Source organism: Pantherophis guttatus, chromosome 1 (assembly GCF_059756535.1).
Source record: "Pantherophis guttatus breed Tessera chromosome 1, ASM5975653v1, whole genome shotgun sequence".
NCBI lineage: Eukaryota > Metazoa > Chordata > Lepidosauria > Squamata > Colubridae > Pantherophis > Pantherophis guttatus.
In genome coordinates this window covers 75,225,434-75,252,510 of record NC_142063.1, presented here as the reverse complement: position 1 = coordinate 75,252,510, position 27,077 = coordinate 75,225,434, and the positions used below count along the sequence as shown (strand labels likewise).

Genomic DNA, 27,077 nt, shown 5'->3' with positions numbered 1-27,077 from the left:
GGTTGCGTGAGTTCAGACCCCGAACCACCATCCAGAACCAACCAAGACGAGGGTGGGGCGGGCGAGTCGGCGACAGGAGTAGTGTCAGACCACCCCCCGTGCTGGAGACTGGTCCCGGCGAGTCGAGCAGACGGCCGTTCCGATGTTTCAGATGTAACCAGGAGGGGCATCGGGCAGCTGAATGCCCTCTACCACCACCACGGATGTCCACCCCGCGGCCGCCAGGACCGAGCCCGCGGGACCACTCTCTACGACCAGCAGAACGGTCCAGAGCGGCAACCCATACCTCCCTATTGGATACAACAGCACATACCACTGTGAGCGGTCCACCTGGACTGGCCCGTGTTCCTGACCCCTCGGACCACAGTGGTGAGGACGATGAAACGCAAGATCCGATGGTAAGTGACCCCATCCATCCTTTCCTGATACCAGTCACCTTACAGCATCCCACAACCGATAGGAAGTGCACTCTGGAGGCATTAATTGATACTGGATGCACCCGATGCCTTATACGCCAATCCGTTGCAGAGGCACTAGGCGTTCGGGTAGTAAGCCTACGTTCGCCCATCAGATTCGAACAAGTAGATGGAACGTTACTAGGGGGTGTGCCGACTGCTAGCATAACCGAACCAGTGGTTCTGCGCATAGGCGACCATCATGAACGGATTCGTTTTATAGTAATAGCGAAAATGATAGAGCCAATCATCCTTGGTCTTGCATGGTTGGACAAATGGAAACCCCATATCTGGTGGGAGGGAGGGTATCGCAAAGTGAGGATTCCACTAACAGCAGAGTCTTGTATTGGGTTGCATACGGAGATGTTACCAGAGCCCCGGTACCCTCAAGTGTATAGCGACCTCGCCCAGGTATTTAGTGAAGAAGAATGTGACACATTACCCCCGCATCGGGATACAGATTGTGGAATAGAACTAAAACCCGGGGCTCAGCTACCTAAACCCCGGATGTATTCAATGACCCCGGCGGAACTGAAAGAACTACGCTCCTATATCGACAAGAATCTAGCAAGGGGCTTCATTCGCCCCAGTCGGTCGCATTTAGCCGCCCCGGTTCTCTTTCGTGGGAAAAAGGACGGGGGTTTACGCCTATGCGTGGACTACCGAGGCCTGAACGCTGTTTGCATCGAACCATTGTATCCCCTACCCTTGATGGCCGATTTGCTCACGACCCTATCCACAGGAAAAATCTTCACGAAGTTAGACCTCCGTGAAGCCTACTACCGGGTGCGAATACGCCCGGGGGATGAATGGAAAACCACGTTTAACAGTCCCCTCGGCAGCTACCACTTTCTAGTGATGCCTTTCGGTCTGCAGGGTGCCCCCGCCGTCTTCATGCAGCTGATAAACGAGGTGTTGCACGAGTATTTGTATCGTGGGGTCCTGGTGTATCTGGATGACATCCTCATTTATTCGGAGACAATGGATGAACACATCCAATTAGTCAGACAGGTCCTAACCCGATTATTGGAAGCACGGTTGTTTGTTAAACTGTCAAAGTGTGAATTCCATCAAAAAGAGATAGATTATCTGGGGTTTCGTATCAGTGAAGCCGGGGTACAAATGGATCCGAAAAAAGTAGAGGCGGTGTTAGAGTGGCAAGCCCCACGAACACGAAAGCAGTTACAAAGCTTCCTGGGCTTCGCAAATTTTTATCGACGGTTTATTCCATGTTTCGCTAAGACGGCGTTACCCCTCACCGACTTGTTACGAACAAAAGGACTTGTAAAGCCTGGGAGAAAGCCCAGACCGGGATACCTATTGCCGTGGACCTCCCAGTGCCAAAAGGCGTTTGAGGAGCTCAAACGCCTATTCGCCAAAGAGCCTGTCCTGAAACATCCGGACCTCTTACAGGCGTTTGTGGTACAAGCCGATGCAAGTGACGTGGCCATTGGAGCTGTCCTTCTGCAGGAAGACAAAACCGGTGTCCTGAAGCCCTGTGCCTACACCTCACGGAAATTCACAACAACAGAAAGAAATTGGGCTATATGGGAGAAGGAGGCCTTCGCAGTGAAATGGGCGCTACAAACTTGGAGGCATCTTTTGGAGGGCAGTACACAGCCGTTTGAGGTCTGGACAGACCACAAAAACCTGGAGGCACTCCAGACGCCTCGTAGGTTGTCTCCAAAACAGGTCAGGTGGGCGCAATACTTCCAACGTTTCCGATTCTCTATAAAGTACAAACCAGCAGGGAAGTTGTTTCTAGCCGATGCCTTATCCCGCATGCCCCAATATCACAGCAAAAGAGCGGAGAGTCTACAGTCTCTGTTCCCTCCTATAGAGGCCGGGGCATGTGCTTTGGGAACACGACAAACCCGTAGTTGGATATCGGCACTGCAACAAGCCCTGGCTACCGATGAATGGTTGCGTGACAACCGCTCTCTTGTAACCCATCGGGATGGGCTAGCGTGGTGGGGGGATAGACTATATATACCCGGTGCATTACGACAACAGGTCCTACGGCGTTGTCATGACCAGAAAACCGCGGGACACTTTGGGTTTTTGAAAACCCTGCATCTAATCAGAAGGCAATTCTGGTGGCCAAAGATGCGAAAGGACGTTGACCAATACGTCGGAGGTTGTCACATATGTGCGGTCTCTAAACCAAGACCGGGGAAACCCCTGGGCTTACTACAATCCGTAGCCGAACCGAACAGACCATGGGATGAAATCTCCATGGATTTCATTGTGGAACTTCCGAGTAGTAGAGGGTATACCGTGATATGGACGGTACTTGATCTCTTCTCCAAGCAGGCCCACTTTATTCCCTGTAAAGGGCTGCCGTCGGCACAACGATTGGTCCGACTCTTCATTCAACATGTCTACCGCTTACACGGGGCACCCCAACGAATCATATCGGATAGAGGAGTCCAATTTACGGCTAAATTATGGAGGGGATCCCTCCATGACATAGGAGCAACACAAGGTTTGAGTTCTGCATACCACCCGAGTACGAACGGGGCTGCGGAACGGGCCAATGCCATGGTGGAACGTTATCTGCGGTCCTATATCTCATACCAACAAAACGACTGGGTGGACTACTTACCTTTCGCCGAAACAGCATACAATAACGCGGTACATCGCAGTACCGGGTATACTCCCTTTCAGATTGTCATGGGACGGGAGTTCCCAGCTATCCCTGAACTAGATCTCCACCCTCCGAAACCCACCACTCCAAACGAGTGGTCCCACGGTCTGCAGAAAGTGTGGCCTTCCGTAAAGGAAGCTCTTAGGAAGGCATCCAATGAATATAAAACCCATACGGACAAAAAACGAACCGCCTGTCCACCGTTTCAGATCGGGGACCAAGTGTACCTTTCCACGAAGTACCTAAAATTGCGATTACCAAGTAAAAAATTAGGGCCCAAATACATAGGCCCCTTTCCCATCATAAAAGTGATAAACCCGGTTACATTTATGTTGAAATTACCTCCTCTATTGGGAAAGATCCACCCTATATTCCATTCTAGCCTATTGAAGCCGGCTATCATAGCCTCCGACCCAGTGCACAAAACCCCAGGTCCAGTAACGGGGTCCCACTACGAAATTAGAGACATTGTCGACTCTCGGCACCATAGGGGCCAGCTGCAGTACCTAGTAAAGTGGACAGGATACCCTGATACAGAGTCCTCATGGGTTCCAGTGGGTGATATAAATGCCCCACGACTCATAAGACGATTCCACAAAAACAATCCCCACAAGGTGCGCCACAAATGAGATTATTAACGGATATGTCTCCTCTTCTTTCCCCACAGGCAGATACCTGGTGAGGGGAGCCGCATGTCGAGCGGCACGACGCGATCGACACCAACCGCACAGCACTCGAGTCCAGCCGCTGCAGCCTGAGTGGCGCGCTCGATGGGGGGGGGGTGGACATGGGTCACTGGATGCTGGTGGAGGGGTTAGCGTACCGGCTAGGCGTTCCTGTGCACGGGGTTTTGATGGGGACGCGTGGGCATAGAGAGCTATCTGCAAACAACACGACTCCGGCGACACCCGGGATGGATGACGTCATCTCTGCGCGGCCGGAATGACAGCTGCGGGAACTTTGAATCGCCCCAGCTGGGAGCACTTGGCGCTCGCTCTATATATGGACATTATTACAAGCTCCCAGCAGCCGCGTCTTTGTATGGTTTGCAATCCGGTGTCCACCGAGAGCTGTTGTTGCCAATTAAACCAAGATACTCCGAGTCAGGCTCGAGCGTGTTTCTTGTGCATCGGCAAGCCAGGGTCCGGGGAGGATTTATATCAATTATTTATTGCTGAATTGGGCAGATTAGCATATTATACTTTAAAAAAGAAACGAGTTTGTAAATCAAGTTAACAGAAGATCAGTTTTTGTTTTGGATTATTGGATGGGTTAATATATATATAAAGGAATTAATCTCTGACGTTCATAAGTCTATGCTCCAATTTGATTTGATAAATCAAGATTCTTTAATGTAAATTATCATAGGTATTGATGAAAATTGTTGATATTAATGTAGAACGTGCAAAGCAGTGGTGAAATCTGAACCAGTTTGTTACTGGTTCGCTGGACATGCATTTATGCCCAGTGCATGCATGCGCAGTTCACACCAATCGTACACTGCATGCGCATACACATTACACACCAAAAGGAGGCTTGGGAAGGTAAGTAGAATAGCAAGGGGGAGGGAAATCAGCTGTGGTGCGCGATCTTGGGAACCTTTTTAAAAACTTTTTTAAAGCATTTTTTACTACTGGTAAATAGGTAGTACTGGTAAATAGCTACTATTTACCGGTAGTAAGTTTGGGCTTTAAAAAAATATAAAAAAGGTTCCGACAATCACAGTTGTGCTGTGCAATCATCGGAACTTTTTTTAAAAAAAATTTTTAAAGCATTTTTTTACTAACTATTTGCCCAAACCGGTAGTAAAAAAATGCTTTAAAAAAGTAAAAAAAAAAAAAAAAGGTTTGGATAATCGCATGGCACAGCTGTGATTGTCAAAACCTTTTTTTTTACCTTTTTAAAGTATTTTTTACTACCAGTTTGGGTGAATATGTAGTAAAAAAATGCTTTAAAAAAGTAAAAAAAAAAGTTCCAACAATTGCACAGCACAGCTGGGATTGTCGGAACTTTTTTTTTTATTACTTTTTTAAAGCTTTGCTTTACTACCTATTCGCCTGAACCGGTAGTAAAAAAAATGCTTAAAAAGTAAAAAAAAAAAAAAAGTTCTGACAATTGTGTGTCGCTCAGCTGATTGTCAGAACTTTTGTACATTTTTTACTACCGGCTTGGCTGAACTGGTAGCATTTCACCCCGATGCAAAGCAATTTTCATAAAAACAAAAGTGGGCTTCAGTAGCTCCTTATTAATAAGATTTTAAGCAAAAGGTATTCAAGAAGGGATGTCCATTGTACCATGTACTGCACTGAGTGTTTCATCACTCAGCTATCAATGTTTCTGATTCCCAGGCTTAATACTGCCATTTTAGAAGTGTTGAACTCCTAAAGAGGGAAATTGACCTTCCACATGGAACTGTGATTAAGACTTTTTTTCACAAACAATGTTGAAGATATTTTTTATTTTCTCATATTTTCTCATAGTAAAACATTTGGGTGTAAAAATGTGATTAGGTACCTTGATAGGAAAGAATAAATTCAAAACATTTTCATTCTGGATTGTTTTTCCAAAACAGTTTGTTCAAAGGTGTGGAAGCAATCTCTTGCAAGGAAAACCAAAAATTGGAGTAGATCCAACAATTTTTTTTATTAAATTTGATAAGCTACAGTGAGTCCCTGAAGTCTGCACCTAGAGTGAAGACTGCCAGCTAAAATTTATCACTTCTTATATACAGCAAAGTAGAGAGACATTTGCTAAAGATAAAGGAACTGTTTTGCCACTGATAAAGAAAACAGATAACGTAATTTCAAAGTTTCACCACATCCTAGGGAAATATCTAGCTATTTGCTTTGAAATGCAAATATATGCTTGCATTATGAATCTGGTTTAACAGTTTGACCCACTGCCTTACTTGTAGAGAGGAGATTAATAAACATAGTGATTATAAATGTCCTTGAGAAAGACACAGTTTTCAAAGAATGACTTATAGCAAAGGGAGAAATGGTTACATTGGAAGGTTACAATGTGCTGAGAATTATAGTATAAGAGATCAAAGTTACATTCACATTCAGTGTGCCCTTAGCATACAGTAATCTGCTATAACCAAAAAAAATCTACATAAAAAGGAGATAAAGAAATTTTAGGCTCTAAACCATGTGAACAGATGCCTGGCCATTTGGGTTTATGAATAAAATGCTATGCAAGCTTATATACATCTATACAAGAATTCTGGTAAAGATTTCAAGGGGCATTTCCTTTCATTCTTGGAAAAAGATTATGTTTCTTAAATTAAAATTAGATATATTCTGGAGATTATTTCTTTTGCATGCTGGGTTTCAGATCTGGGTATGCTATTATTGAACCTGTTTTATGAAAATAAAATCATGTGATAATTTTTTTCTTTCATACCTGGCATCTTTGCTAAAAACAGTGTTTAACAAGAAGAAAAAGTAATAGATTAGTTGTTTCAGTGTCTTTTTTTTTAACTTGGGAAAGTTAATGCCATTATAAAATATAAGTCTGTACCTTGGAAGACTTGGTTAGAAGCTGATATTGGTTAATAGAATGAATCCTTTGAATGTTGCTTTGTATAAGTGACTGTGTGACATTAGTTTAAATTGATGAATCATATCTTAGAATAAACAAGAGACATATTGAACATATAATATCAGTGCCCCCAAGTGGACAAGCAGGAAAACTGTTAAATGAATACCAATTAATATATAACCTGATATTAATATAAGATCTACTTCGTTAATTTTCCAATATTTCAACTATGCTCTAAAAGATTTTGTAATGATTATCCTAAGGATAATGCACCTTAGTTTAATTTATTTATTTATGTAATTTATATGCCGCCCTTCTCCCGAAGGATTCAGGGCAGCTTACAAGAAGGAACAAAAAAATTACATAAACATCAAAGTCAATTTAAAATTAGTTAAAATTAATTAAAAATTTAATTAAAATTATTAAAAATTATAAATTATAATTTATGTACTATATTGTTTAATTATCTGTAAACGGTTCTAATGTGAGTATACTTATTTCAAATGTAGCAAGGTAATTTGCATTTACCTTATTTTTCATGTATAAGATGCACTACCCCCCCCCCCAAAAGTGGGTGGAAATGTCTGTGCATTTTATACAGCGAATGTTGCCGAAGCCCCACCCACCCACCGGCTGTGTTCAAAAGAGTGGCCTTTGTCTTTTAAATGCAGGTGGATTGCTGAATCTTGTCCTGATAGGTTTGTTCTCCTATGTTGTGCCATATGTTTATGAAGTTGTTGTTTTGTTTCTCCAATGTACAGATTTGCATATGGCTCATTGTACTGCATATACCACGTTGCTCAGTTTGTGTCTGGGTGTTTTATCCTTGGGGTGGACAAGCTTCTGCCTTAGTGTATTCTTGGGTTTAAAGTGTGCATGTATGTTGTTTTGGATGAAGATTGTCCTGAGGTATTGGTATATGTTAAAAATGAAGCATCTGATCCTCTACTATATGGTAATCTAATTCATTGATGGCAACAGAAAGAGCTTCAGGTATATTCAAAAGAAAGGAAGTGAAATGGTGTACTGGCTCAATAATGTTGGCAAAAAGATAATGGATAACAAAGAAAAAGTAATGTAACTGAATCCTAGTTTGTCTGTTTTCACCAACAAGAGATATTTGTATTATCTGTATTTTATCTTGGCTGTTCACCGCCCTGAATCCTTCGGGAGTAGGGCGGTATAGAAATTTGATTAATAAATAAATAATAAATAAATGTGGCATTCTGAAGAATAGCAGGGTCAGGATTGAAGCTTCAGACTGATAAAAGCATGTTGGGGGGGAAAGCTATTTACTTTAAACAAATTTACATCTTCAGGACTATATGCACTGTATTGAGGATGCATGAAGAACTTCATGCTAGCTTGGCTGAACCATTTTATATTATTTTTGAGAACTCTTAGAGAATTGGCAAACTGCCCAATGGCTGGAAGAGAACAAATAAATGTCACCTGAATGGCATGACAAGTGGATATACACTGGCTTGAAAAATTGTAAGAGTACTCTTCATTGATTCTTTATTAATCTGCAGCAATATACAAGTTGAGTACCACAAGGTGCAGTTCTGGATGTTGTACTAAAATATTTTATTAGTAAGTGGGATGAACATGTAGAGGCAATGTTTATCATGTTTGGAGATGATACAAAACTGGTTGGAATAGCTAATATCTGAGAAGATAGAATAAAAGGCAAAATGATCCTGATGAGTTAGCAAAAAGGTCTGAACATACAGTAACAGTACCTTATGTAATGAAACAGACACATTCAGAGTTCTTCATTTAAGAAAGAATACATAGAAATAGGATAGGGAGGGTACATGACGGCAAAAGATCTTGGAATAATAGTATATTGCAAATTGAATACCAGTCAGCAGTGTGATATGGTTGCCAAAAATTCACATACAGGTTTACGCTAATTCAATAGAAGTATTTCCAAAGTAATAATGCAACTTGATTCTGCATTGGTCAAACACAGCTTTCAATATTATGTTCTGTTTTGATTATCATATTTTAAGAAAATTCTAAAGTGATGTGGCCATAACATACCATAATAACATACCATAACATACCATACTATAACAGATTATAGAGAGGTCTGTTTCATGCTAGTAGGGGTTGACACCTGTTTTAGCAGTTTTCTGCTAGATTTGATGGCACAATTTAATATTTGAGGCTCTTTTATTGAATCAGGTGTACCATCTGTCTAGCCTAATGCTATTTTTAAGATCTCAGGTGTAAATATTAACCAAGCTCAGGTCCCTGAGATAAGATGCAAATCTGCATGCTCTGTTAATAGCAAAGCTATAATTGCACAAAGCGTATGTGATATAATAGCTCATATCATCAGAAAAATATGTACACCAACATTGTCTTAATTTATATCATGTAATATTACTGCCATAATGGTTATATAGTTTTCCCACTTTTCTTTTTTTGACCTGTCTGGTTCGTTGAGCAGTGTTCATTTTGTTTCTGCCAATAACTATGTGAGAAAGCTGGACTGGGGAAATGAAGGCTGGCCTGAAGTCCCTGTACAATTCTTATATCAGTGGTGGTGAACCTTTTTCTCGTTGTGTGCCGAAAGCATGTGTGTACTGCCCCCCTGCGCATGTGCACATGACCCCCCCACACAATCGCCCACCCCATGCATACACATGCAACCCCCCTCCCCCACCCCATGCATGCATGTGTGACCCCCCCGCTCCCCACACATGCATGTGTGACCCCCCCTGGTTTTGGGCCTAGTAGGCCTCCCTGTAACCTTCTGGGCCCAAAAATGGGCCATGGGGGGCACTGCACCCACCCCAGGCTCCCCCTCCCCCTCTGTGCATGTGCGTGTGACCCCCTGCCCCCACGCATGCATGTGCGACCCCTCGTGCATACACATGCAATTTCCACATGCGCGCCCTACGCCTCCCAAAAATCAGCTGGCCGGCAGGAGGCACGCACGCATGCGTGGTGGACCTGAGCTGGGTGACAGCTTGCATGCCCACAAAAAGGGCTCCACATGCCAGCTATGGCATGAGTGCCTGTTGTGGCCCATCAGCGGCCAGCGGAGCTGGCAGCAGATTCGGACAATGAGGAGGTTGGGGAGCAACATGGGCCAGTCCTGGAGACTCTGATGAGAAGGCTCTGATGAGAAGGCTCTAATGAGGGCTCTGCATCGGAGGCAGAGAGGGGGCCAGTTATCAGCTGCCTTCAGAGTCAGACATCAATGAGGCAGATGAACAGCTGGAGCCTGTTCCCAGTGTGCTCATGCTCAATATTGCCAGATGAAGGGAACAACTAAAGAACAAGGGTCAACTTGGGAGTAAGGCCACAGGTAGACAATGAATGGCCCCTCCCAGAGGGAGTAAAAGAGGAGCAAAAGGAGAGTGGAGTTTGCAGGAGACAATTAGTTCGCCTAATTGGTTTGTGATTCTCTGGGACTCTTTGCCAAGTTTCGAAGATATCGGCCTGGCAGCTCTCCAAGCCAGATAAGGTCTGTGACTGTAAATTCTCCCTTGAAAGACTTTGCTGAAGGTGAATGAGGGGAATTCACTCTTTGTTTAATAAAAAGGGGTTTTGCAAGACCAGGATTCTGCATCGTGCTTTTTGGGGAAGCCTAAGTCAGAACAGTGCCATAGGTTCGCCATCACGGCCTTATATGGTCAAAAGGGACTTGAACCTGGATCTCCCAAGTATCAAACTGTCTCCTTAATCATTCTACACTGAAATTATCCTCAATAGGTTCATGACATTGTTGTCAATATAAGTTTCCAGATGTAATCTAACATGCTTTCAGCAGTATTTTAGATAGGTTAAATCAGTATAACGCTTATTATATATTGTTACTATTTCTTATTTATAATGACTTAATAAGCACAGTTTTAATAACTTAATACATGTTTTTGCATTCAGTGAAATATTTTGTTGTCTCAAAATTAATGTTTTCTATTCTCCCAGACTTTGCTATGAAGATAATTACTGTATTAGGGACATGTTGCAACTAAATTTATTTGTATTTATTGAGACTTTCAACAGAATTCTCATATTTATAATGAAGTGTAAGATTTCTTTGATCATATATTATAGCATAGTGATAGGCCAGGGAGTCTTTTTGAATATCTATCTGTTTTTTACCATGGCTCATAAGAACTGTTTGCCTTTGTTCAAGAGAAATTGTTTATATCTACCGGTAGCTCTATGAAAACTAATAGTTATGATTATTGATTACATGCCATAGAGCAGTGGTGAAATCCAATTTTTTTTACTAACAGCTCTGTGGGCGTGGTTTGGTGGGCATGGTGTGGCTTGGTGGACATGGCTTAGGCGTGGCAGGGAAAGGATACTGCAAAATCCCCATTCCCTCCCCACTCCAGGGGAAGGATACTGCAAAATCCCCATTCCCTCCCCACTCCTGGGGGAAGGATATTGCAAAATCTCCATTCCCACCCCACTCTGGGGCCAGCCAGAGGTAGTATTTGCCGGTTCTCCGAACTACTCAAAATTTCCGCTTCTGGTTCTCTGAACTGCTCAAAATTTCTGCTACCGGTTCTCCAGAACCTGTCAGAACCTGCTGGATTTCACCCCTGCCATAGAGTCATTGTCAACTTTTAGCAACCATATAAATTGATTTTCTCTGCTGAATTACTCTGAATTACTCTGAACCTACTGAATTAGGTTAGATTCTAGTGCTCTCTGAACTTGGTTGTTTTCTTGCAGACATTTCATTACCCAAACAGTGCTATAAAAAAAACCCACCCTAAAATAACAACAACCAAGCTCAGAGAACACCAAGGACCCCACATTTCAGTCCTGAGCTGTAAATATTGTCCTTTATTGATAGGTTTCTTCTTATTTACATTTGACTAAAGAATAAAGCATATTCCTTAGTGAAGTATGAATTCTTTTTTAGTTCGTGTTATTATCACAGTATGTTATACTTTGTTGACATGCTGAAGTGGTATAAAGTCAATAACTGATTTGCAATTCCTTATCTAGTAATTTGATCTCTATCTAAATATATAATTGTCATTAAAATATTAACATTTTGTTTCTTTTTTGCAGGCATAAAGCCAAAACATTTGTGACCTTAATACTTGGAATGTTCATCATCCTGGATAATTATTCTGAAATTCTGCTATAGGATAAATGCCTTGATAAGAAAAAGATGATGATGAATAGCACTGAAGCCTTGAAATCCTTGTATTGACTGAGGAATTACAATGTTTACTTTGTGAACAAAAACTATTTTGTAGTGGACAAAACATTTGAAAATGCGGCCATGGACTGGCTCCTGGCGATGGATTATGCTCATTCTTTTTGCTTGGGGAACATTGCTCTTTTACATAGGTGGACACTTAGTACGAGACAGTGAGCATCCGGACCACTCTAGCCGTGAACTGTCAAAAATACTAGCAAAACTTGAACGATTGAAACAGCAAAATGAAGATTTAAGACGAATGGCAGAGTCTCTCAGGTAGGTTTTTAAATCTTTCTCAGAACATGAGTACAGTGGAATTTTATTGTCTATATACAAACATAAGAACGAAGCTGACTTCATTATTAAATATTTTTCTGACGGATCCTGCAATTATGCATTTAGAGCTATGCATATATTTTGTAATATTTTTTCCTGATATAGATGCTTTTTTTGAATAGTAGAAGCTATGGATAGTTTAATGTTGATTTTTTTTTTTTTTACTATATTTTGAGTAACAATGTTATTCCATTTGTTACACAAAAGTTAACAATGGTCTTAGAGCTAACTGAAAATTTTAAAAGATATTAATTTTAGGGTACAGCAACTTCATGATATCGTTTTTAGGAATGTGCTGCTATGCTCTGCTTACAGTTATGACTAAAAAGTGGAAGGGCACCATTTTCCTCCCTCGCTGCTCCGATATTCCACCGATTGGATAAAGATCCACTGTCATTGGACTGACTGAGTGCCATTCAAACTTCCTCTACATCCTGGTCACGCCCCTTTCTTCTGCGCATGTCCAGTCTTTTCACTCAGTCACAGGTGATTAGACTGGTGTGCCTTTCGTTCTTAGATACATTTTGTTAATTTGTTTCAAACGGTAGAGTTTTTAGCTGTTTTTTTGTTCGGAGAGTTGTGGATTCAAAGAGATACAATAAATCAGCGCTGAGCAGCTTCGGCGTTTCCTGGCTGGGGCGCCAGCCGCTTTGGGCGTTTTTCTGACAGCGCGAGGAAAGAGGACCTTGTAACGGTCCTAAAGCAGCCGTTTGAGCCGCGAGCGAGCAGAGGGTTATCCGGCGCGCCGGTAAAACCGCCCTCGCTCTCGCAACTCTCCGCTTTCTTTTCTTTACATTGTAAGCGGCTTCGGAGTCCCTGCATTGTAAGCAAACTCCATATACCAGCAGGGCACTTCGCAACGAAGATTGGCAGAAGAGAGAGGCTGCATTTGAAGCTGAGTCGGCTGAGGTTCCGATCTCGCGTTTGTGTTTGATCTGCCTGTTTAGCGCCCACCCGCCTATTGGTTAGAGCGGTCTAGGGCAGCTTTTCGGCTAAGTTGTTGGTGGACCGTTAACGGCTATTGCGAGGGGTTATCTACAGACGCTGTCTGGCATTGTCTGACCTCCTGTATACTGCTGTCAAAGGAAAGTATAAAATTTTTGGTTCCTTTGACTATGTGCCTTTGCCAGATTTGTTTTCTCAAGTCATTAAGAAACCTTGGAATCGACCTGGTTCAATTTCTGGACCCAATACATTTGATAGAAAGCTTTATTGTAGCTCCCCTGAATTGGATGCTCTTCTACAGTTACCTGCGGTAGATGAGCCCGTGGCCAGCCTCACTTCACCATCAGTGTTGGTCAGTGATGCTGGAGATGGTCTAAAATTAGAAGACAAAAGGGCAGAGATGATTTTCAAAAAAACTCATCAGGCTGCCGCTTGGGCAATCAGGGCGGCAACATCCGCCTCATTTTTCAACAGAGCCTCATTAACTTGGCTCCGTCAATTAAGAGAAGGGGTACCTTCCCAAGATGTCAAACTTATGCAAAATGTGACTAAGTTAATAGCTGCGGCAGAATATTCAGCCGATGCATCTCTGGACGCAGCCAAATTTGTATCAAGAGCGTTGGCCTCAGCAGTATCATCAAGGCGTCTTCTCTGGCTACGCCAGTGGAGAGCTGATATGAAGTCAAAATGGCGCCTTACTGCGGCACCATATCAAGGACAGTCTTTATTGGGGCATCATTAGAATCGATTTTAGTGGAAGGTCGAGATAAAAAGAAAGTACTACCATCTTCATATAGACGTAATGATAGACGTTTTTCACCATATCCAAGACAGTCCTTTCAGCCAGAGCAGGGACCTAGTGGTTCCAATTTTCAAAGATTTTCTGCTCAACAGTATTCTTCCTTTTCGGATAGAGCATTGTTTCGAGACAGGGGAAGACGTCAGGCTGGTTTCAAACGTCCTTTTAGGGGAACGGGTTCTCGCTCGTTCCGCAGAGGAAAATGACTCGTCGACCCCTGTACCTGTTGGAGGGAAAATCCAATTGTTTTGCAACGAGTGGAAACTTTCAACAACAGACAATTGGATTCTTCGTACACTGACGGACAGATTACAACTGGAATTCACGTCACCACCTCCAATGTTTTTCCTTCAATGTCCCTTTTCAAAAATTCCCTTAAAAAGACAACTAATGGAGTTGGAAATTCAACACTTACTTCAGATAAAAGCAATAGAACCAGTACCTCAACATCAAATAAACAAAGGTTTTTATTCAATTCTTTTTCTTGTGCCCAAAAGTTCGGGAGGATGGAGGGGCATCCTCAATCTAAAGCGATTAAATCTCTATGTGAGGTATCGCCGTTTCAAGATGCACTCCCTCAGGTCACTGCTAGGATGTATCCTATCCAACGATCTTATGCAATCCATCGACCTGAGGGAGGCATATCTACATGTACCAATTTATCCAACGCACAGGCAATTTCTCAGATTTGCGTATGCAGATCGCCATTTTCAATACCGATCTATGCCTTTTGGCCTCTCGTCGGCTCCAAGGATATTCACGAAGTTAATGGCAGCAGTAGCGGCAACACTAAGGGAGAAATCAGTAAGAATTGTCTGTTATCTGGACAATATTTTGATCCTGTCGTCATCGGTACATCAAGCAGAACTGGACAGACAGAGAGTTCTTCAAACATTGCAGAATCATGGCTTGACTATCAATTGGGACAAAAGTCAGCTGGAGCCAACAACCCGAATATTACATCTAGGGGCAGTAATAGATTCCAGGCAGGGAATAGTGGTATCTTTCCCCAGAGCGCCAATCCAGCATTCGGAAATTGATATCTCAAGTGTTGTCTCTGAGAACTGTGCCTTTGATTCTGTTGTCTCAACTATTGGGCAAACTAATCTCATGCATAAACATTGTGCCTTGGGTTCGACGCCACTCTCGTCAATTACAGTGGCTTCTGTTGCCCTACCAAAAACAGGGCACGGCGGATTCCCAGTTCAAGATCAAGCTGACTCCGACAGTGAAACTATCACTAAAATGGTGGATATCACCAGCCCTGAGAGCGGGGACGCTATTTATAGAGCCACCAAGGATCAAGCTGACCACAGATGCCAGCCTGATGGGATGGGGAGCCCATCTCGGGTCTCAACTAGCACAGGGAACATGGTCTCCCGTAGAGAAACAGTACAACATAAATTTTCTAGAATTAAGAGCAGTCAGATTAGCGCTAAGACATTTCCATCAGGAAGTAGCGCAGAAACATGTATTAGTTCTAACAGACAATATGGCCACAAAGGCTCATCTGAACAGACAGGGAGGTACGCGATCAAAATCGCTCATGAACGAGACAGAAAAACTGATGGCATGGGCAGAGAGATATATATACTGTCGATAAAGGCGGAACACATTTCGGGTTCCTTAAATCAACAAGCAGACTGGTTAAGCAGGGGGATCATAGATCAGTCAGAATGGAGATTGAATCCAAATCTATTCCTGCAGATTGTAAACAGGTTCGGAAAGCCGAGGGTGGATCTGTTCGCCACGGAAAAGAATACACAACTTCCGAGATTTTTCTCCAGATTCCCGACTCCAGGAGCGGAGGCTCTAGATGCTCTGCGAAGTCCTTGGCCTCGGGGACTTTTATATGCATTTCCCCCCATTCCCATCATTCCACTTGTCATAAGGAAAATGATGATGGAGAAAGCGGAGCTCATTCTAGTGGCACCGTACTGGCCTCGCCGAGAGTGGTTTGCAGATCTGAAAGATCGTTCGATCGATCAACCATGGAAGTTACCAGTGGGCAGACGGGATCTGAGTCAGGGAGCAATCTATCATCCAAATCCAGACTGGCTCCAGTTGACCGTCTAGCGCTTGAACGGATTCGTCTCTTGAAAGATCAGTTACCACATGATGTAATAGACACCATTCAAGCGGCCAGAAGACCAGCAACAGTCTGCATTTATAATGCATTCTGGAAGAGGTTCGCTAAGTGGGCAGTTGACATACAGATCCTACCACAGCATCAGTACAAGACGTTCTTAAGTTTTTACAATCTGGATTCAAAAAAGGACTTGCACCAGCTACTCTCAGACGTCAGGTGGCTGCCTTAGCTACAGTGCTTCATACTGACAGGGGGCATTCATTGTCTCAAGATCCTAGAATTAGATCATTTTTACATGGTGCTGTAAATTTAAGACCACCAACAGTACATAGATACCCAACTTGGGATCTCAATTTAGTATTACAGTCATTGACACTAGAACCTTATGAACCTATCAAGGAAATAACGTTAAGACATCTTACAGTGAAACTAGCATTTCTATTAGCGGTTACGTCGGCTAGACGAGTATCTGAATTGGCGGCATTATCTATTCGTCAAGATCTGTGTATTTTCTTTCCGGACAGAGTGGTTATGAGGCTGGATCCGGTATTTATTCCAAAAATTAATTCATTATTTCACAGATCTCAAGACATTGTCCTACCTAATTTCTGCCCAAATCCTAGACATCCATTAGAAAAAAGGTGGCATACATTAGATGTTAGAAGGATATTAAAATGTTACATTAGGAGAACGGCATCTTTCCATAAGTCTGAGGCTTTGCTGGTATCCTTTTTACCATCTACTATGGGACAGAAAGTATCGTCTACAACAGTGGGTAGATGGATTAAAGCATGCATTGCTGCTGCTTACAAATTGCAGGGTTCACAAGCTCCTGAAGGCATAGTTCCACATTCTACACGCAGTGCGGCTACATCAGCTGCTTGGGTCACTCAGGCATCATTTTTTTTTTTTAAATTTGATTTATATGCCGCCCTTCTCCGAAGACTCAGGGCGGCTTACAATGTGCTCAGCAATAGCCTTCATCCTTTTGTATATATTTATACAAAGTCAGCTTATTGCCCCCACAAACTGGGTCCTCATTTCACCTACCTTAGAAAGGATGGAAGGCTGAGTCAACCTTGAGCCTTGGCGAGATTCGAACCCTGCAGTAATTGCAGGCAGCTGGTCTTAATAAGCTTAATAACAGGGTGCCTTAAACCCCTGTACTACCAAGGCTCATTGATGATATCTGTAGAGCGGCCACATGGTCGTCTATTTCTTCTTTTATCAGACATTACCAAGTGGATTCATTTGCGGCTGCGGATGCATCATTCGGTAGAAGAGTTTTACAAGCTGTAATTTCCAACCGAAGTCAGGCTTGGATATGTCCCAATCGGTGGAATATCGGAGCAGCGAGGGAGGAAAAAGAACGTTGACTTACCTGAACGTCCATTTTATCCTCGCTGCAACGATATTCCAGCCCTCCCAGTGTACGTCCATCACCTGGCCTGGGTTGGGGTTTTCTGTTTTTCTTCCTCTACAGCAAAGAATGGAGTGTATTATGCGATAATTGATGATATACGGTACGAAGTCCATAGGCTGGAAGTGAACATTAAGAGAGTCGACTTCGTGAAAAGACTGGACATGCGCAGAAGAAAGGGGCGTGACCAGGGTGTAGAGGAAGTTTGAATGGCACTCAGTCAGTCCAATGACAGTGGATCTTTACCCAATCGGTGGAATATCGTCGCAGCGAGGATAAAATGGACGTTCAGGTAAGTCAACGTCCTTTCTATTTTTTCCCAAAGAATACCTACTTGTAATGAAATAAGTTGAAACTGACATAAGTAAATGGCATCTACCATTCTTTACTCCATAGTCCATAGAGCAAATACTTTGCATTGATTTTTTTCTTTTCCTTCTTAGTTTGTATTTTTAATCTTTTCAAAAATTTCTTTTTTAAGATTAAATATTGTTTTGTTACAAAAAATAGAGGTATCAAATAAATAGCTCATATTCTCCTGTTTTCTAAACTGGTGCCTTAGCCATCAAACTGGTTTCTATTTCCGTATATAGATTTTTATCTTCCTGATTTTTTTCTTACTGTTTTTGTTTATTCAGCTTGAGACATAATATGTATCTAGTAAGTAAAAAGTGGATTTATGATTGAGATAAAACTTGAACTTTAGATATGCAGAGATATTTCTAAACAGTAGCATTTAGTACTGGTAGTTGGATAGATTTCTTTATGATAATTAGTAAATTTAAGCCTTACAATGAGGTAGAATTTACAGTTAGAAATCTAGGCAGTTACACTTATAAATATCTAATCTACATAATACATTAAATAAATCTATCTTATCTATCTGTGCCTTTCCATGACATTATCAAATATCATTTGTGAAAAACTGCTTCTTTTCTTTTGTAAAAAAGCATCTAATTTTGATGCTTTAAGATAGTTGGAATATTTCTGTATTTTTCAGTGAAGAGTTATTCATTTAATGAAGATATTTGTATGTAAACTTGGTACAGTTTGAATAATTTTGTGTATTTCTGATGCTGGGTTTTTTGAAGAGTGAATTATGTTCATGTGTTAAACTTTCTGGAAGGTTCATAAGAAAAATCTCCAAATTCACTTTTGTGAATATTTTTGTAATTTTGTGGAATGCTACAGGTGTTAGTTCTCTCCCTCCTATTATTTAATATCTGGTGGGTCATTCATACAGTATTTTGGATACCCAATTTTATATTGTCTGTCTTGGCATAGCTAGAGATGCTGTACAGGTACTAGAGTCCTGTACAGGTACTGGAAACTCTTAGAAGTCTGGATGGGAGAAAATAGGCTAAATGTGAACACAAGCAAAATGTATTAAAGTTTGTTCCTTGCAATTCTCTGGTAGCTGCAGAGTTACCTGGAGAGGATGTATTGCTCTTGAAGGAAAAGATTAGAATTTTGGGGATTTGCTAGATAAGCAGGTGGAAGATGGCCTTTGCCCACATCCATTCTCCCATCCTGGAATGGCAGGACCTAACTACAATGATTCACATCTTTAACAATGCTCCATAGCGTTGGGGACTACCTTTAAAGACAATAGGAAATTGTATTGGAGTCAAAAGTGAGCGCTGGTAGCGCAACAGACTAAAGCACTGTTATTAACATCAGCTGCCTGCAATTACTGCAAGTTCAAATCTCACCAGGCTCAAGGTTGACTCAGCCTTCCATCCTTTCTAAGGTAGGTAAAATGAGGACCCAGATTGTGGGGGCAATAAGCTGACTTTGTATAAATATACAAAAGTAGGAAGGATATTGCTTAACGCATTGTAAGGTGCCCTGAGTCTTTGGAGAAGGGCAGCATATAAATCAAATCAAATCAAATCAGATCAGATCAAATCAATAAAAAGTTCAAGAACTCACTTGTTAATTGGCATCAACCACTATGAGCATTATATCTATATTATATCCCATTCCTAGAATGATTGCTAATGTTTCCAGGTGTAAGTCAAACTGCTAGTTTTGAGTAGACAGCTCTATAAGGCTTGGCATGTAAGTTCTTACAGAACATTTGGATTCAACCTAATACACCCAAGAGAAGTTGCTTGAGTCGTTTCACTTATGTGAGGTGAGAAAGGATAAAACAAGAAGGTTTTGCTTTTCCATCATGGCACCCTCATTATGGAATAGACTACAAATTACCCTGGCTGATGGCCTTTCAGAACATTTTCAGGAGTAGCCTTGAGCAATGATTGTGATTCATGCTACTTGGATTTATATTATATAGCTTCTGCTCCCACCCTATGGAACATCTTGCAGTGAGGTTGACCCCTATTCTGCTGGTTTTCCAGAAGAGTGTTGAGACTTGGTTCTTTCAACCAATGGTGGGCTTCAAATTTTTTAACAACCAGTTCTCTGCCTTAATGACTGGGTGGGTGGGTGTGTCTGGGTGGTCATGTGACGGGTGGGTGTGGCCAACTCGACATCGCTTCTTTGCCTAAAAAATTTCTCTTTTGCTTTCTCTGGACTAATGAGTTAAAGAGCTGCTTCTAGACATTCATTTTAATAAGATTTTTAGAAACCTGCAGTTCAAAGTTCTTCATGTCTCCTTACCCTGAAACCCCAATTTCATTTGGAATTTAATCCCAAATTGATTGCCCTTTTAGCATTTCTCTTGATATTTCTCCAAATATCAAGAAGCCACTCCCCCACACACACACAATTTAAGCAAATTCCCTTGTTTTGGAGACTTTAGAATCACAGGCTAGAAGGTACCTTAGAGGTCTTATAGTTCAACTTTCTGCTCAAGGAAGAAGATACATTCATTCATTCATACATACATTCACAAGTTTGTAGACATCCCGGCTTTGGCTGCAAGAACTGCAGGCAACCTTCCCCGCCACACACCTGTGGGGCGGGAGGCCCGAGAGAAAGTTCCTGGTCTGGGCACACAGCCCTCCATGACGGAGCCCTTCCCGGGGAGCAAACCAAGAACTTACTGATCTATCCTGAGGGCGAGCTCTGGAATGGTGGTGACGGTGCTCCAGGTGGCCCTCGGGAGAGGAATTTTCTCTCAGGCCTCCCACCCATCAAGATGTTGCTTGATCTTGTGGCCACTTCTTGCAGCCAATGTTGGTGCTGGGCATGCTTTGGGTGCTCAGGGAGATGCTCCATGTGCTCTCAGGGTTGACAGCTGTTTCTCTCTGCTGCTGCTCTTGCTGGGAGAGCATCTTGCTCAGCACAGTGAAATTTAGCAGCCGTGAGCCGCCACTTTCCTTAAGTCCCATCCGGAAAGCACTGTGGCAAAGAGAATCAGCCAGGATAAATTGCTTCAGCCTGGGAGCCGTAGTTTGAGGTCGGAGGGGGGCATGCGGGTGGCATCTGGGTGGGAAGGCCAGAGCCAGGGACTGGCGCATCCCCTGACCCAAGGCGAAGGGTGAGTGGGCGGGGCAGAGGCCCCAGGGAAGGCCAGAGCCAGGGACTGGCGCATCCCTGGGCCCCTACCTGAGGCGAAGGCGAGCAGGCAGCACGCAGGCGGAAGAATGGTGAGAGCCAGGCCCAAAAGGTGGCCAAGCCTTGCCGTGTCTACTCCGAAGCGGCCCTTTGGCTGAGCACCTTATCTTCGCGGTGAGCAAAGCTGGTGAGGCGTGGAGATCAGCTGGGCCACGTACCGGCGTGATAGGCTGCGGTGAAGGCAGGCAAGCGGGCGAGGCACGGAGATCAGCTGGGCATTGTGGTCTGTGTGAGCGAGCGAGAAAGTAACTGGGCACGGGCATGACTCTAGCCACCAGCCAAGGCAGGCGAGGTGAGATAGGACGGGGTGGGATGGAGCGTGGGGAGGGGGCAGCCAGTGGTGGGATTTGCCAGTTTGCCGAACTGCGCAGAATCGTAATAACTGGTTCACCCAAATCTGCTTTCAACTAGCATAGGAACCCAAGAGTGCATGCAACCCTGGGGTGGCTGGTGGCTTGAGGATGCTTTCTCCATCTTTTTAACTTTATTTATTTTAGTTTTTTATTCAGTTTTTCTTGTAAAGCATCCAGTTACTTAGATAGAGAGATGGGCAATATATAAATTTGATTAATAAAATAAATGCATTAATAAATAAACATTCATGGTATTCCTGCCTGCATTTTAAATCCTGCCACTGTGTATTCGACTGTCTCTGAGGCCCCTTGGTACCTTGTGTCAACCCTGAAGCTGGTCTACCTGCCTCGGAGTTCTATTTGCTATGGGTGTATTACTTGGAATGTAATTTTCTCTATATATCTGAGAGCCAGTTTGATGTAGTGGTTAAGGCATCAGGCTAGAAGCTGGAAGATTGTTTCTAGTCCCACCTTGGTATGAAGCAGGATGGATAAAAATCGATGATTCTTTAAAATGGATTTTTTTTATTTAAATCAGATTTTTTTTATTTACATTGGATTTTTTTATTTTTATCAAATTTATTTTAATAAAATGCCTTTGGAGTAAAAATCTTATCTAAAGATAGTTTTCTATTTAAGATACATTAAAAAATTTAATTTATTCAGCATGAAATGAAGTTTAGTTAATGTAGCTTGAGGCTGTATATTATGCAATATTTACATTTTTGGTAAACTCATTCAATGAATCCAAGCTCTGCAAGCTGAGATAACATGAACTGCATTGATGCATTCACACAATTTCACAGTAACCATGAGTTAAATCATAAACCAAAGTTCAGGAATATTCCTTTATCCCATTGTTTTGCAAATCTATGTATACTACAAACTATATGATTGTTTGAAGAGAAATGCATCTGTACCACCAGGTTCTAAGTGTGAGGAGGAAGGGCAAGCAGTAAAAATGAAAGTGAAACCTTCTAAGCAGCTTATAAATATAATATTAAAGAGCACCTGTCATTTCAGATCAATCATGGCAGCACCTGTTAGCATCCAGCATCCACTCACCTGCTGCCTGCCATGTCCCTCACCTTGTTGTGTCATTGCCGCATCACCAGCAGTCCCATTAAAGTGAATGGGACTGTCGGTGAGTCAACAACGGGTCAGAGGACGAGCTGCTGCAGTTACAGAGACAGTTGCTCTTTAAAAATTATGATTTAAATCGAGTTGATTTAAATCAAGCCTTTTTACTATTTACTATTTAAATCAACTCGATTTAAATCAAATCCACCCTGGTATGAAGTCAGTTGTGTGACCTTGAGCTAGTCACATTCATTGAATACTGGAAAGAAAGCAGTGGTGAACCACTTCTGAAATCTTGCCAAGAAAACTACAGGGACTTGTCCATGTGGTCCTTGAGAATTGGACATAATTGAATGGAAGAAAATATGTATAATTTACCATAATTATGTTATTAGTAAGTATTGTGTTTTAAGCTTTTATTATTCTTTGTTTGCTTTTATTGTAATTTTAGTATGTTGTAATCTGCCATTATATGTGGCATAAAGTTTTAGTTCAATAATTTTTTTGGTAATTGATTAAAAAAGATGTGCACTGTCAATAAGTAATTCTTCTAGAATGCAAGTATTTGTGTGCATGCTTACCTAAATTAGGGGTCCCTAACCCCTGCTCTGTGGCATGCCAACAACCGGGCTGTACAAACCTGCAAAGCTCCATCTGCGGGCTGCAGGCAGCATGCAAAACCACACCCCTTCTGGTCCATGGAAAAACCTGTCTCCACTGAACTGGTCCATGGTACCCAAAAGGTTGTGGGCCGCTGACCTAATAGACATACTTTTAAATAGTTTTCTATTGAATATTGATTTGTGCAGATTTTCCCTTATAAAAATAATAATGCACATATTTTTGTTTAGAAAATTGTGTCAAAAATGCAGAAAATGTGATTATTTATTTATTTATTTATTTATTAAATTGTTAAATTTATTTGCCCACCCATTTTGCTGTGGCACTACTCTAGTTGGCTTACAACAATAAAAATAGAAAAATGAAAAGAAATACAACAGTAGCAAAGTCATGGAAGAATGGAGTAAACAATGAAAAAGAAAACAATGAGAATACAATGATATGAGAATAAAGTTGGATGGGTAGGGAAGCAGGTAGCAAAGGGAGGAGTGGGGTTTTTTTTTTTATCAGTATAGTAGGCACCTCTATTGTGGTACTCCTCCATTGGGTCCCCAGGTCGACAGGTCTTCAGGCTCTTACAGAAGGATAGGAGGATGGAGGCAGATCTCAACTTAGAGGGTATGATCATTAAAGATTAATTGCATATTCCTTCCTGAATTTATTATTAAATGGGGCGGGGGGCGGTGCGACCCTAGAACTTCTTGTTTTTATATTGGGCTATACTAAACCCCCCAAAAAAGTTTCTCATGGTATTTTTGAACAACCTGTGCTATACTTGCTCTATTCTGCCAGCTTGCCTCAGCTGACTATGAACCTGAATATGAAAGTAGATGGTGATAAATTGCTAAACTTCCTATGCCAAACTAAAGATGCTTAGAATGAACTAAAGGAATATATCATAGATCTTACCTGTTTGCATCCCATTGTGGTTGTTTTCATAGTGTTCTCATTTGATAAAATGGGCCTGCTTCATTCCAACCTGGCTATTCCAAAGGTGCAAGGGATTGGAGGTTATTAAATTTGATTCCTTCATTTTAAATGGATGAGAAGGACCATGCCCATTAAAATAGATGATGCTGTTGTTTTCCTTATCTACTCAATCGTATTTTCCTGACTCGCTGCTCCGACAATCCTACTCATGGGTTCTTCTCTTCTGATTGGTTCCACTGAGTGCTCATTATTTTTTCTCTGCAGTCCTAGTCCCGCCCACTCTGCCTCAGACTGTCAGTCTTTTTCACTCAGTGGATTGGATCAGACCTGAGTGCTTGGCTAACTATTATTAGGATTTTACTATTTTTTTCTGCTAAATTTTACTGCTGTCTGGTTAATTTGTTAATTGTGTTAATTTTATTAACGGAGAGCTGCACAATGGGGGAGTTCTTACGCTTAACGGGCGGCGGGTTTGGGCGGCGGCCCTGAGCCACCGATCCGCCATTTTATCTCCGAAGGCCAGCTGAGAGGCGCAATTGTCATTTTCGCCCAGCTGAGAGGCGCGATTTCTTTTATTGCTTTTTGTTGTGCTGCGGGTGGAGGAGCTGGTTTCCCGGTGTGCCGGTATAACCGCCCTCACCCACGCAGCTTCTCCTTGCATTTAGCGGCTCCAGGGTCCCTGCCCGTCAGAGGCATACCCTGACGTTGGGAGACAGCTTCGCGGCAGTTGAGGGTTCACGCCGATTTGAATTTGACAGCCCTTGTTACCGGCTGGGGGTGAGCATTTTTTCTACTCATTTGCTCCCTTTTGGCTTGCTGATCGAACTCCTGTTTGGCTTTCCAGCTTTGAAGCGGCGCTTGCGACTCCGCTGAAGCGGTTGTCGTTGCGCCCTCCATTTTCTGGCTCCAATTCCTTCTGGTCGCCATTTTGAAAGGAGTTTTTGACTGGACAGCTCGGCTTGATCCTTACCCAAGTGGGCAGCGAAGCATGGCATTGCAGAAGGAGTTCCTGCATCCATCTGTCTCCCTGACTTCTATTGCCTGGATGCCTGCTGGACTAAAGGGAAGTTTATTTGCAATTTTTACTATTTCTCTGCTACCTTCCTGACTGGTTGAAAAAAAACCAAAAAAACCCCCTAATAATAAATAAAAACAGAGTAATGGCGGACTCTGCTCTGTCCTCTGACATTGAGCAGGATGTTTCTCCACCCAGAGCCCCATCGCCCAAACCCGTTGGGAAGAGAAAGGCTAAGACCAGGGGCATAGAAAAAGCAGGTTCCAAATCCTCACATTATGAGGGGGCCATGGATAAGGATGCCATGAGACGCCATAACGCCTTAGAAAGGCAGTTTAGTAAGGCTAAGGCTGCTAGGCAGAATGAGTCTCTTCCTGCATTACTGGTTGAGGACAATGCGGCCCAGCCGTCAGCACCTCCTGTGTCGAACCCTCAGATGCCTAATATAGTGGCTTGGCCACAGGGCGATATAATCCTTGTCCCTCAGGGCCACGATCTAGGAGGTATGCAAGGGGATACCATGACTCCTTCTTCTCTACCTCCCCAGGCCCCAAATGTGGCTCCGGAGACCATTCTCCCTCCTGCTGCGGGGGGCTTATGAGATGGGGGGGAGCTTAATTCAGCTCAGGCCCTAGACCTTCAATCAATTCTGTCTCAGGCCTTGGCCAATATTTTCCAGGCAGGGCTGCAACAATAGGCCCTCGTGAACGCTACAGTGGATACATCTAGTGCACCCCCTGTTGCACCCAGGGTTCAGTCATCCTCTTCAAGTCAGTCGTACTACCGCTTGGAGGATTCAGTTCAAGAGGAGGATTTTCTCGAGGACTTTGAACTTTACGACGATGATGAGACTGTGTCAGAAAAACTGGCATTTCCAGGGCTTTTCCGACCTGCCCTATTTAAATTACTCTTACACAAGGCGAAGGTGGCTACCAACATGGGCAAAGTTCTTGATCCGGCTTCATCATCACAGGATCAGTCCAACCCTAATGAGTCATTAGTCAAGTTACCTCAGCCTGAGATTGACTTTGTACCTTGTCCGGATTTGTTTTCTCAGGTGATTCAACGACCATGGGACCGCCCTGGGTCTCTTTCTGGACCAACCGGACATGACAAAAGAATGTATTGTGTTGCTCCAGAATTAGACACTTTGTTGCAGTTGCCTTCTGTAGATGAGCCTGTCTCAGGTCTCATTTCTTCTTCTGTTCTCGCCGATGATGTAGGAGACGATCTTAAGATGGAAGATAAACGTGCAAAGCTGTCCTTTAGAAAAACGCATCAGGTGGCTGCCTGGGCCATCCGCGCGGCGACTTCTGCCTCGTTTTTTAACAGGGCATCACTAATCTGGCTTTGCCAGCTTCGGGACAGATTGCCTCCAGAAGAGGCCCGAATCCATCAGGATGTGACTAAGCTGATAGCAGCAGCTGAATACTCTGCCGATGCCTTGTTGGATGCTGCTAAGTTTGCATCCAGGGCACTTGCCTCCACTGTTGTTTCCCATCGTCTCTTGTGGCTTTGTCATTGGCGGGCCAACATGAAGTCAAAATGGAGGCTTACCGCGGCTCCTTATAAAGGGTCGTCCCTCTTTGGGGCGGCTTTGGACCCGGTATTGGTGGAAGGACAGGGTAAAAGAAAGGTGCTTTCCACATCATATAGGCGACCGGATTGCAGATACTCACCTTACACCTGGCCGCCCTTTCGGGCGGACCCAGGACCCAATGGGTCCTTCTTCCAGCGATCTTCTGGCCAGGGACAATACTCGTCGTCCAACCGTTCTACCTTCCGTGAACGAGGCAGGCGTCAGTCCAGTTTCAAACAACCTTTCCAAGGTACTGGATTTCATTCCTTCCGCCGCGGCAAGTGACTCGCCGTCCCCTCCTTCTATCGGCGGCAGGCTCCGGGTGTTTTACCACCAGTGGGACAACTCGTCCATGGACACCTGGATTCTCCGCACTGTCACCAACGGCCTTACACTGGAATTCACTTCCCTCCCCCCAAACGGTTTCATTCAGTGCCCCTTGTCGGACTCTCCTCAGAAGAGAAATCTCATGGATCTCGAAATCCAACACTTGTTGGACATAGAAACCATTGAGCCGGTTCCGCACGATCAGATTCGAACCGGATTCTATTCAAATTT

The 27,077-nt window shown here is 43.0% G+C and overlaps 1 protein-coding gene across 10 annotated transcripts in view; it reads left to right on the top strand.

Annotated features, from left to right (window-relative positions):
* Positions 1–27,077, top strand: part of FUT8 (fucosyltransferase 8) — a 109,075-nt gene that overhangs the window by 30,024 nt on the left and 51,974 nt on the right. For all 10 annotated transcript variants that reach the window (XM_034417575.3, XM_034417573.3, XM_034417574.3 and 7 more), the window contains one exon: positions 11,695–12,106. In XM_034417575.3, coding sequence (XP_034273466.2) covers positions 11,904–12,106 — 203 coding nt within the window. In that variant the 5' untranslated portion in view covers positions 11,695–11,903. The remainder of the gene's footprint in view (positions 1–11,694; positions 12,107–27,077) is intronic.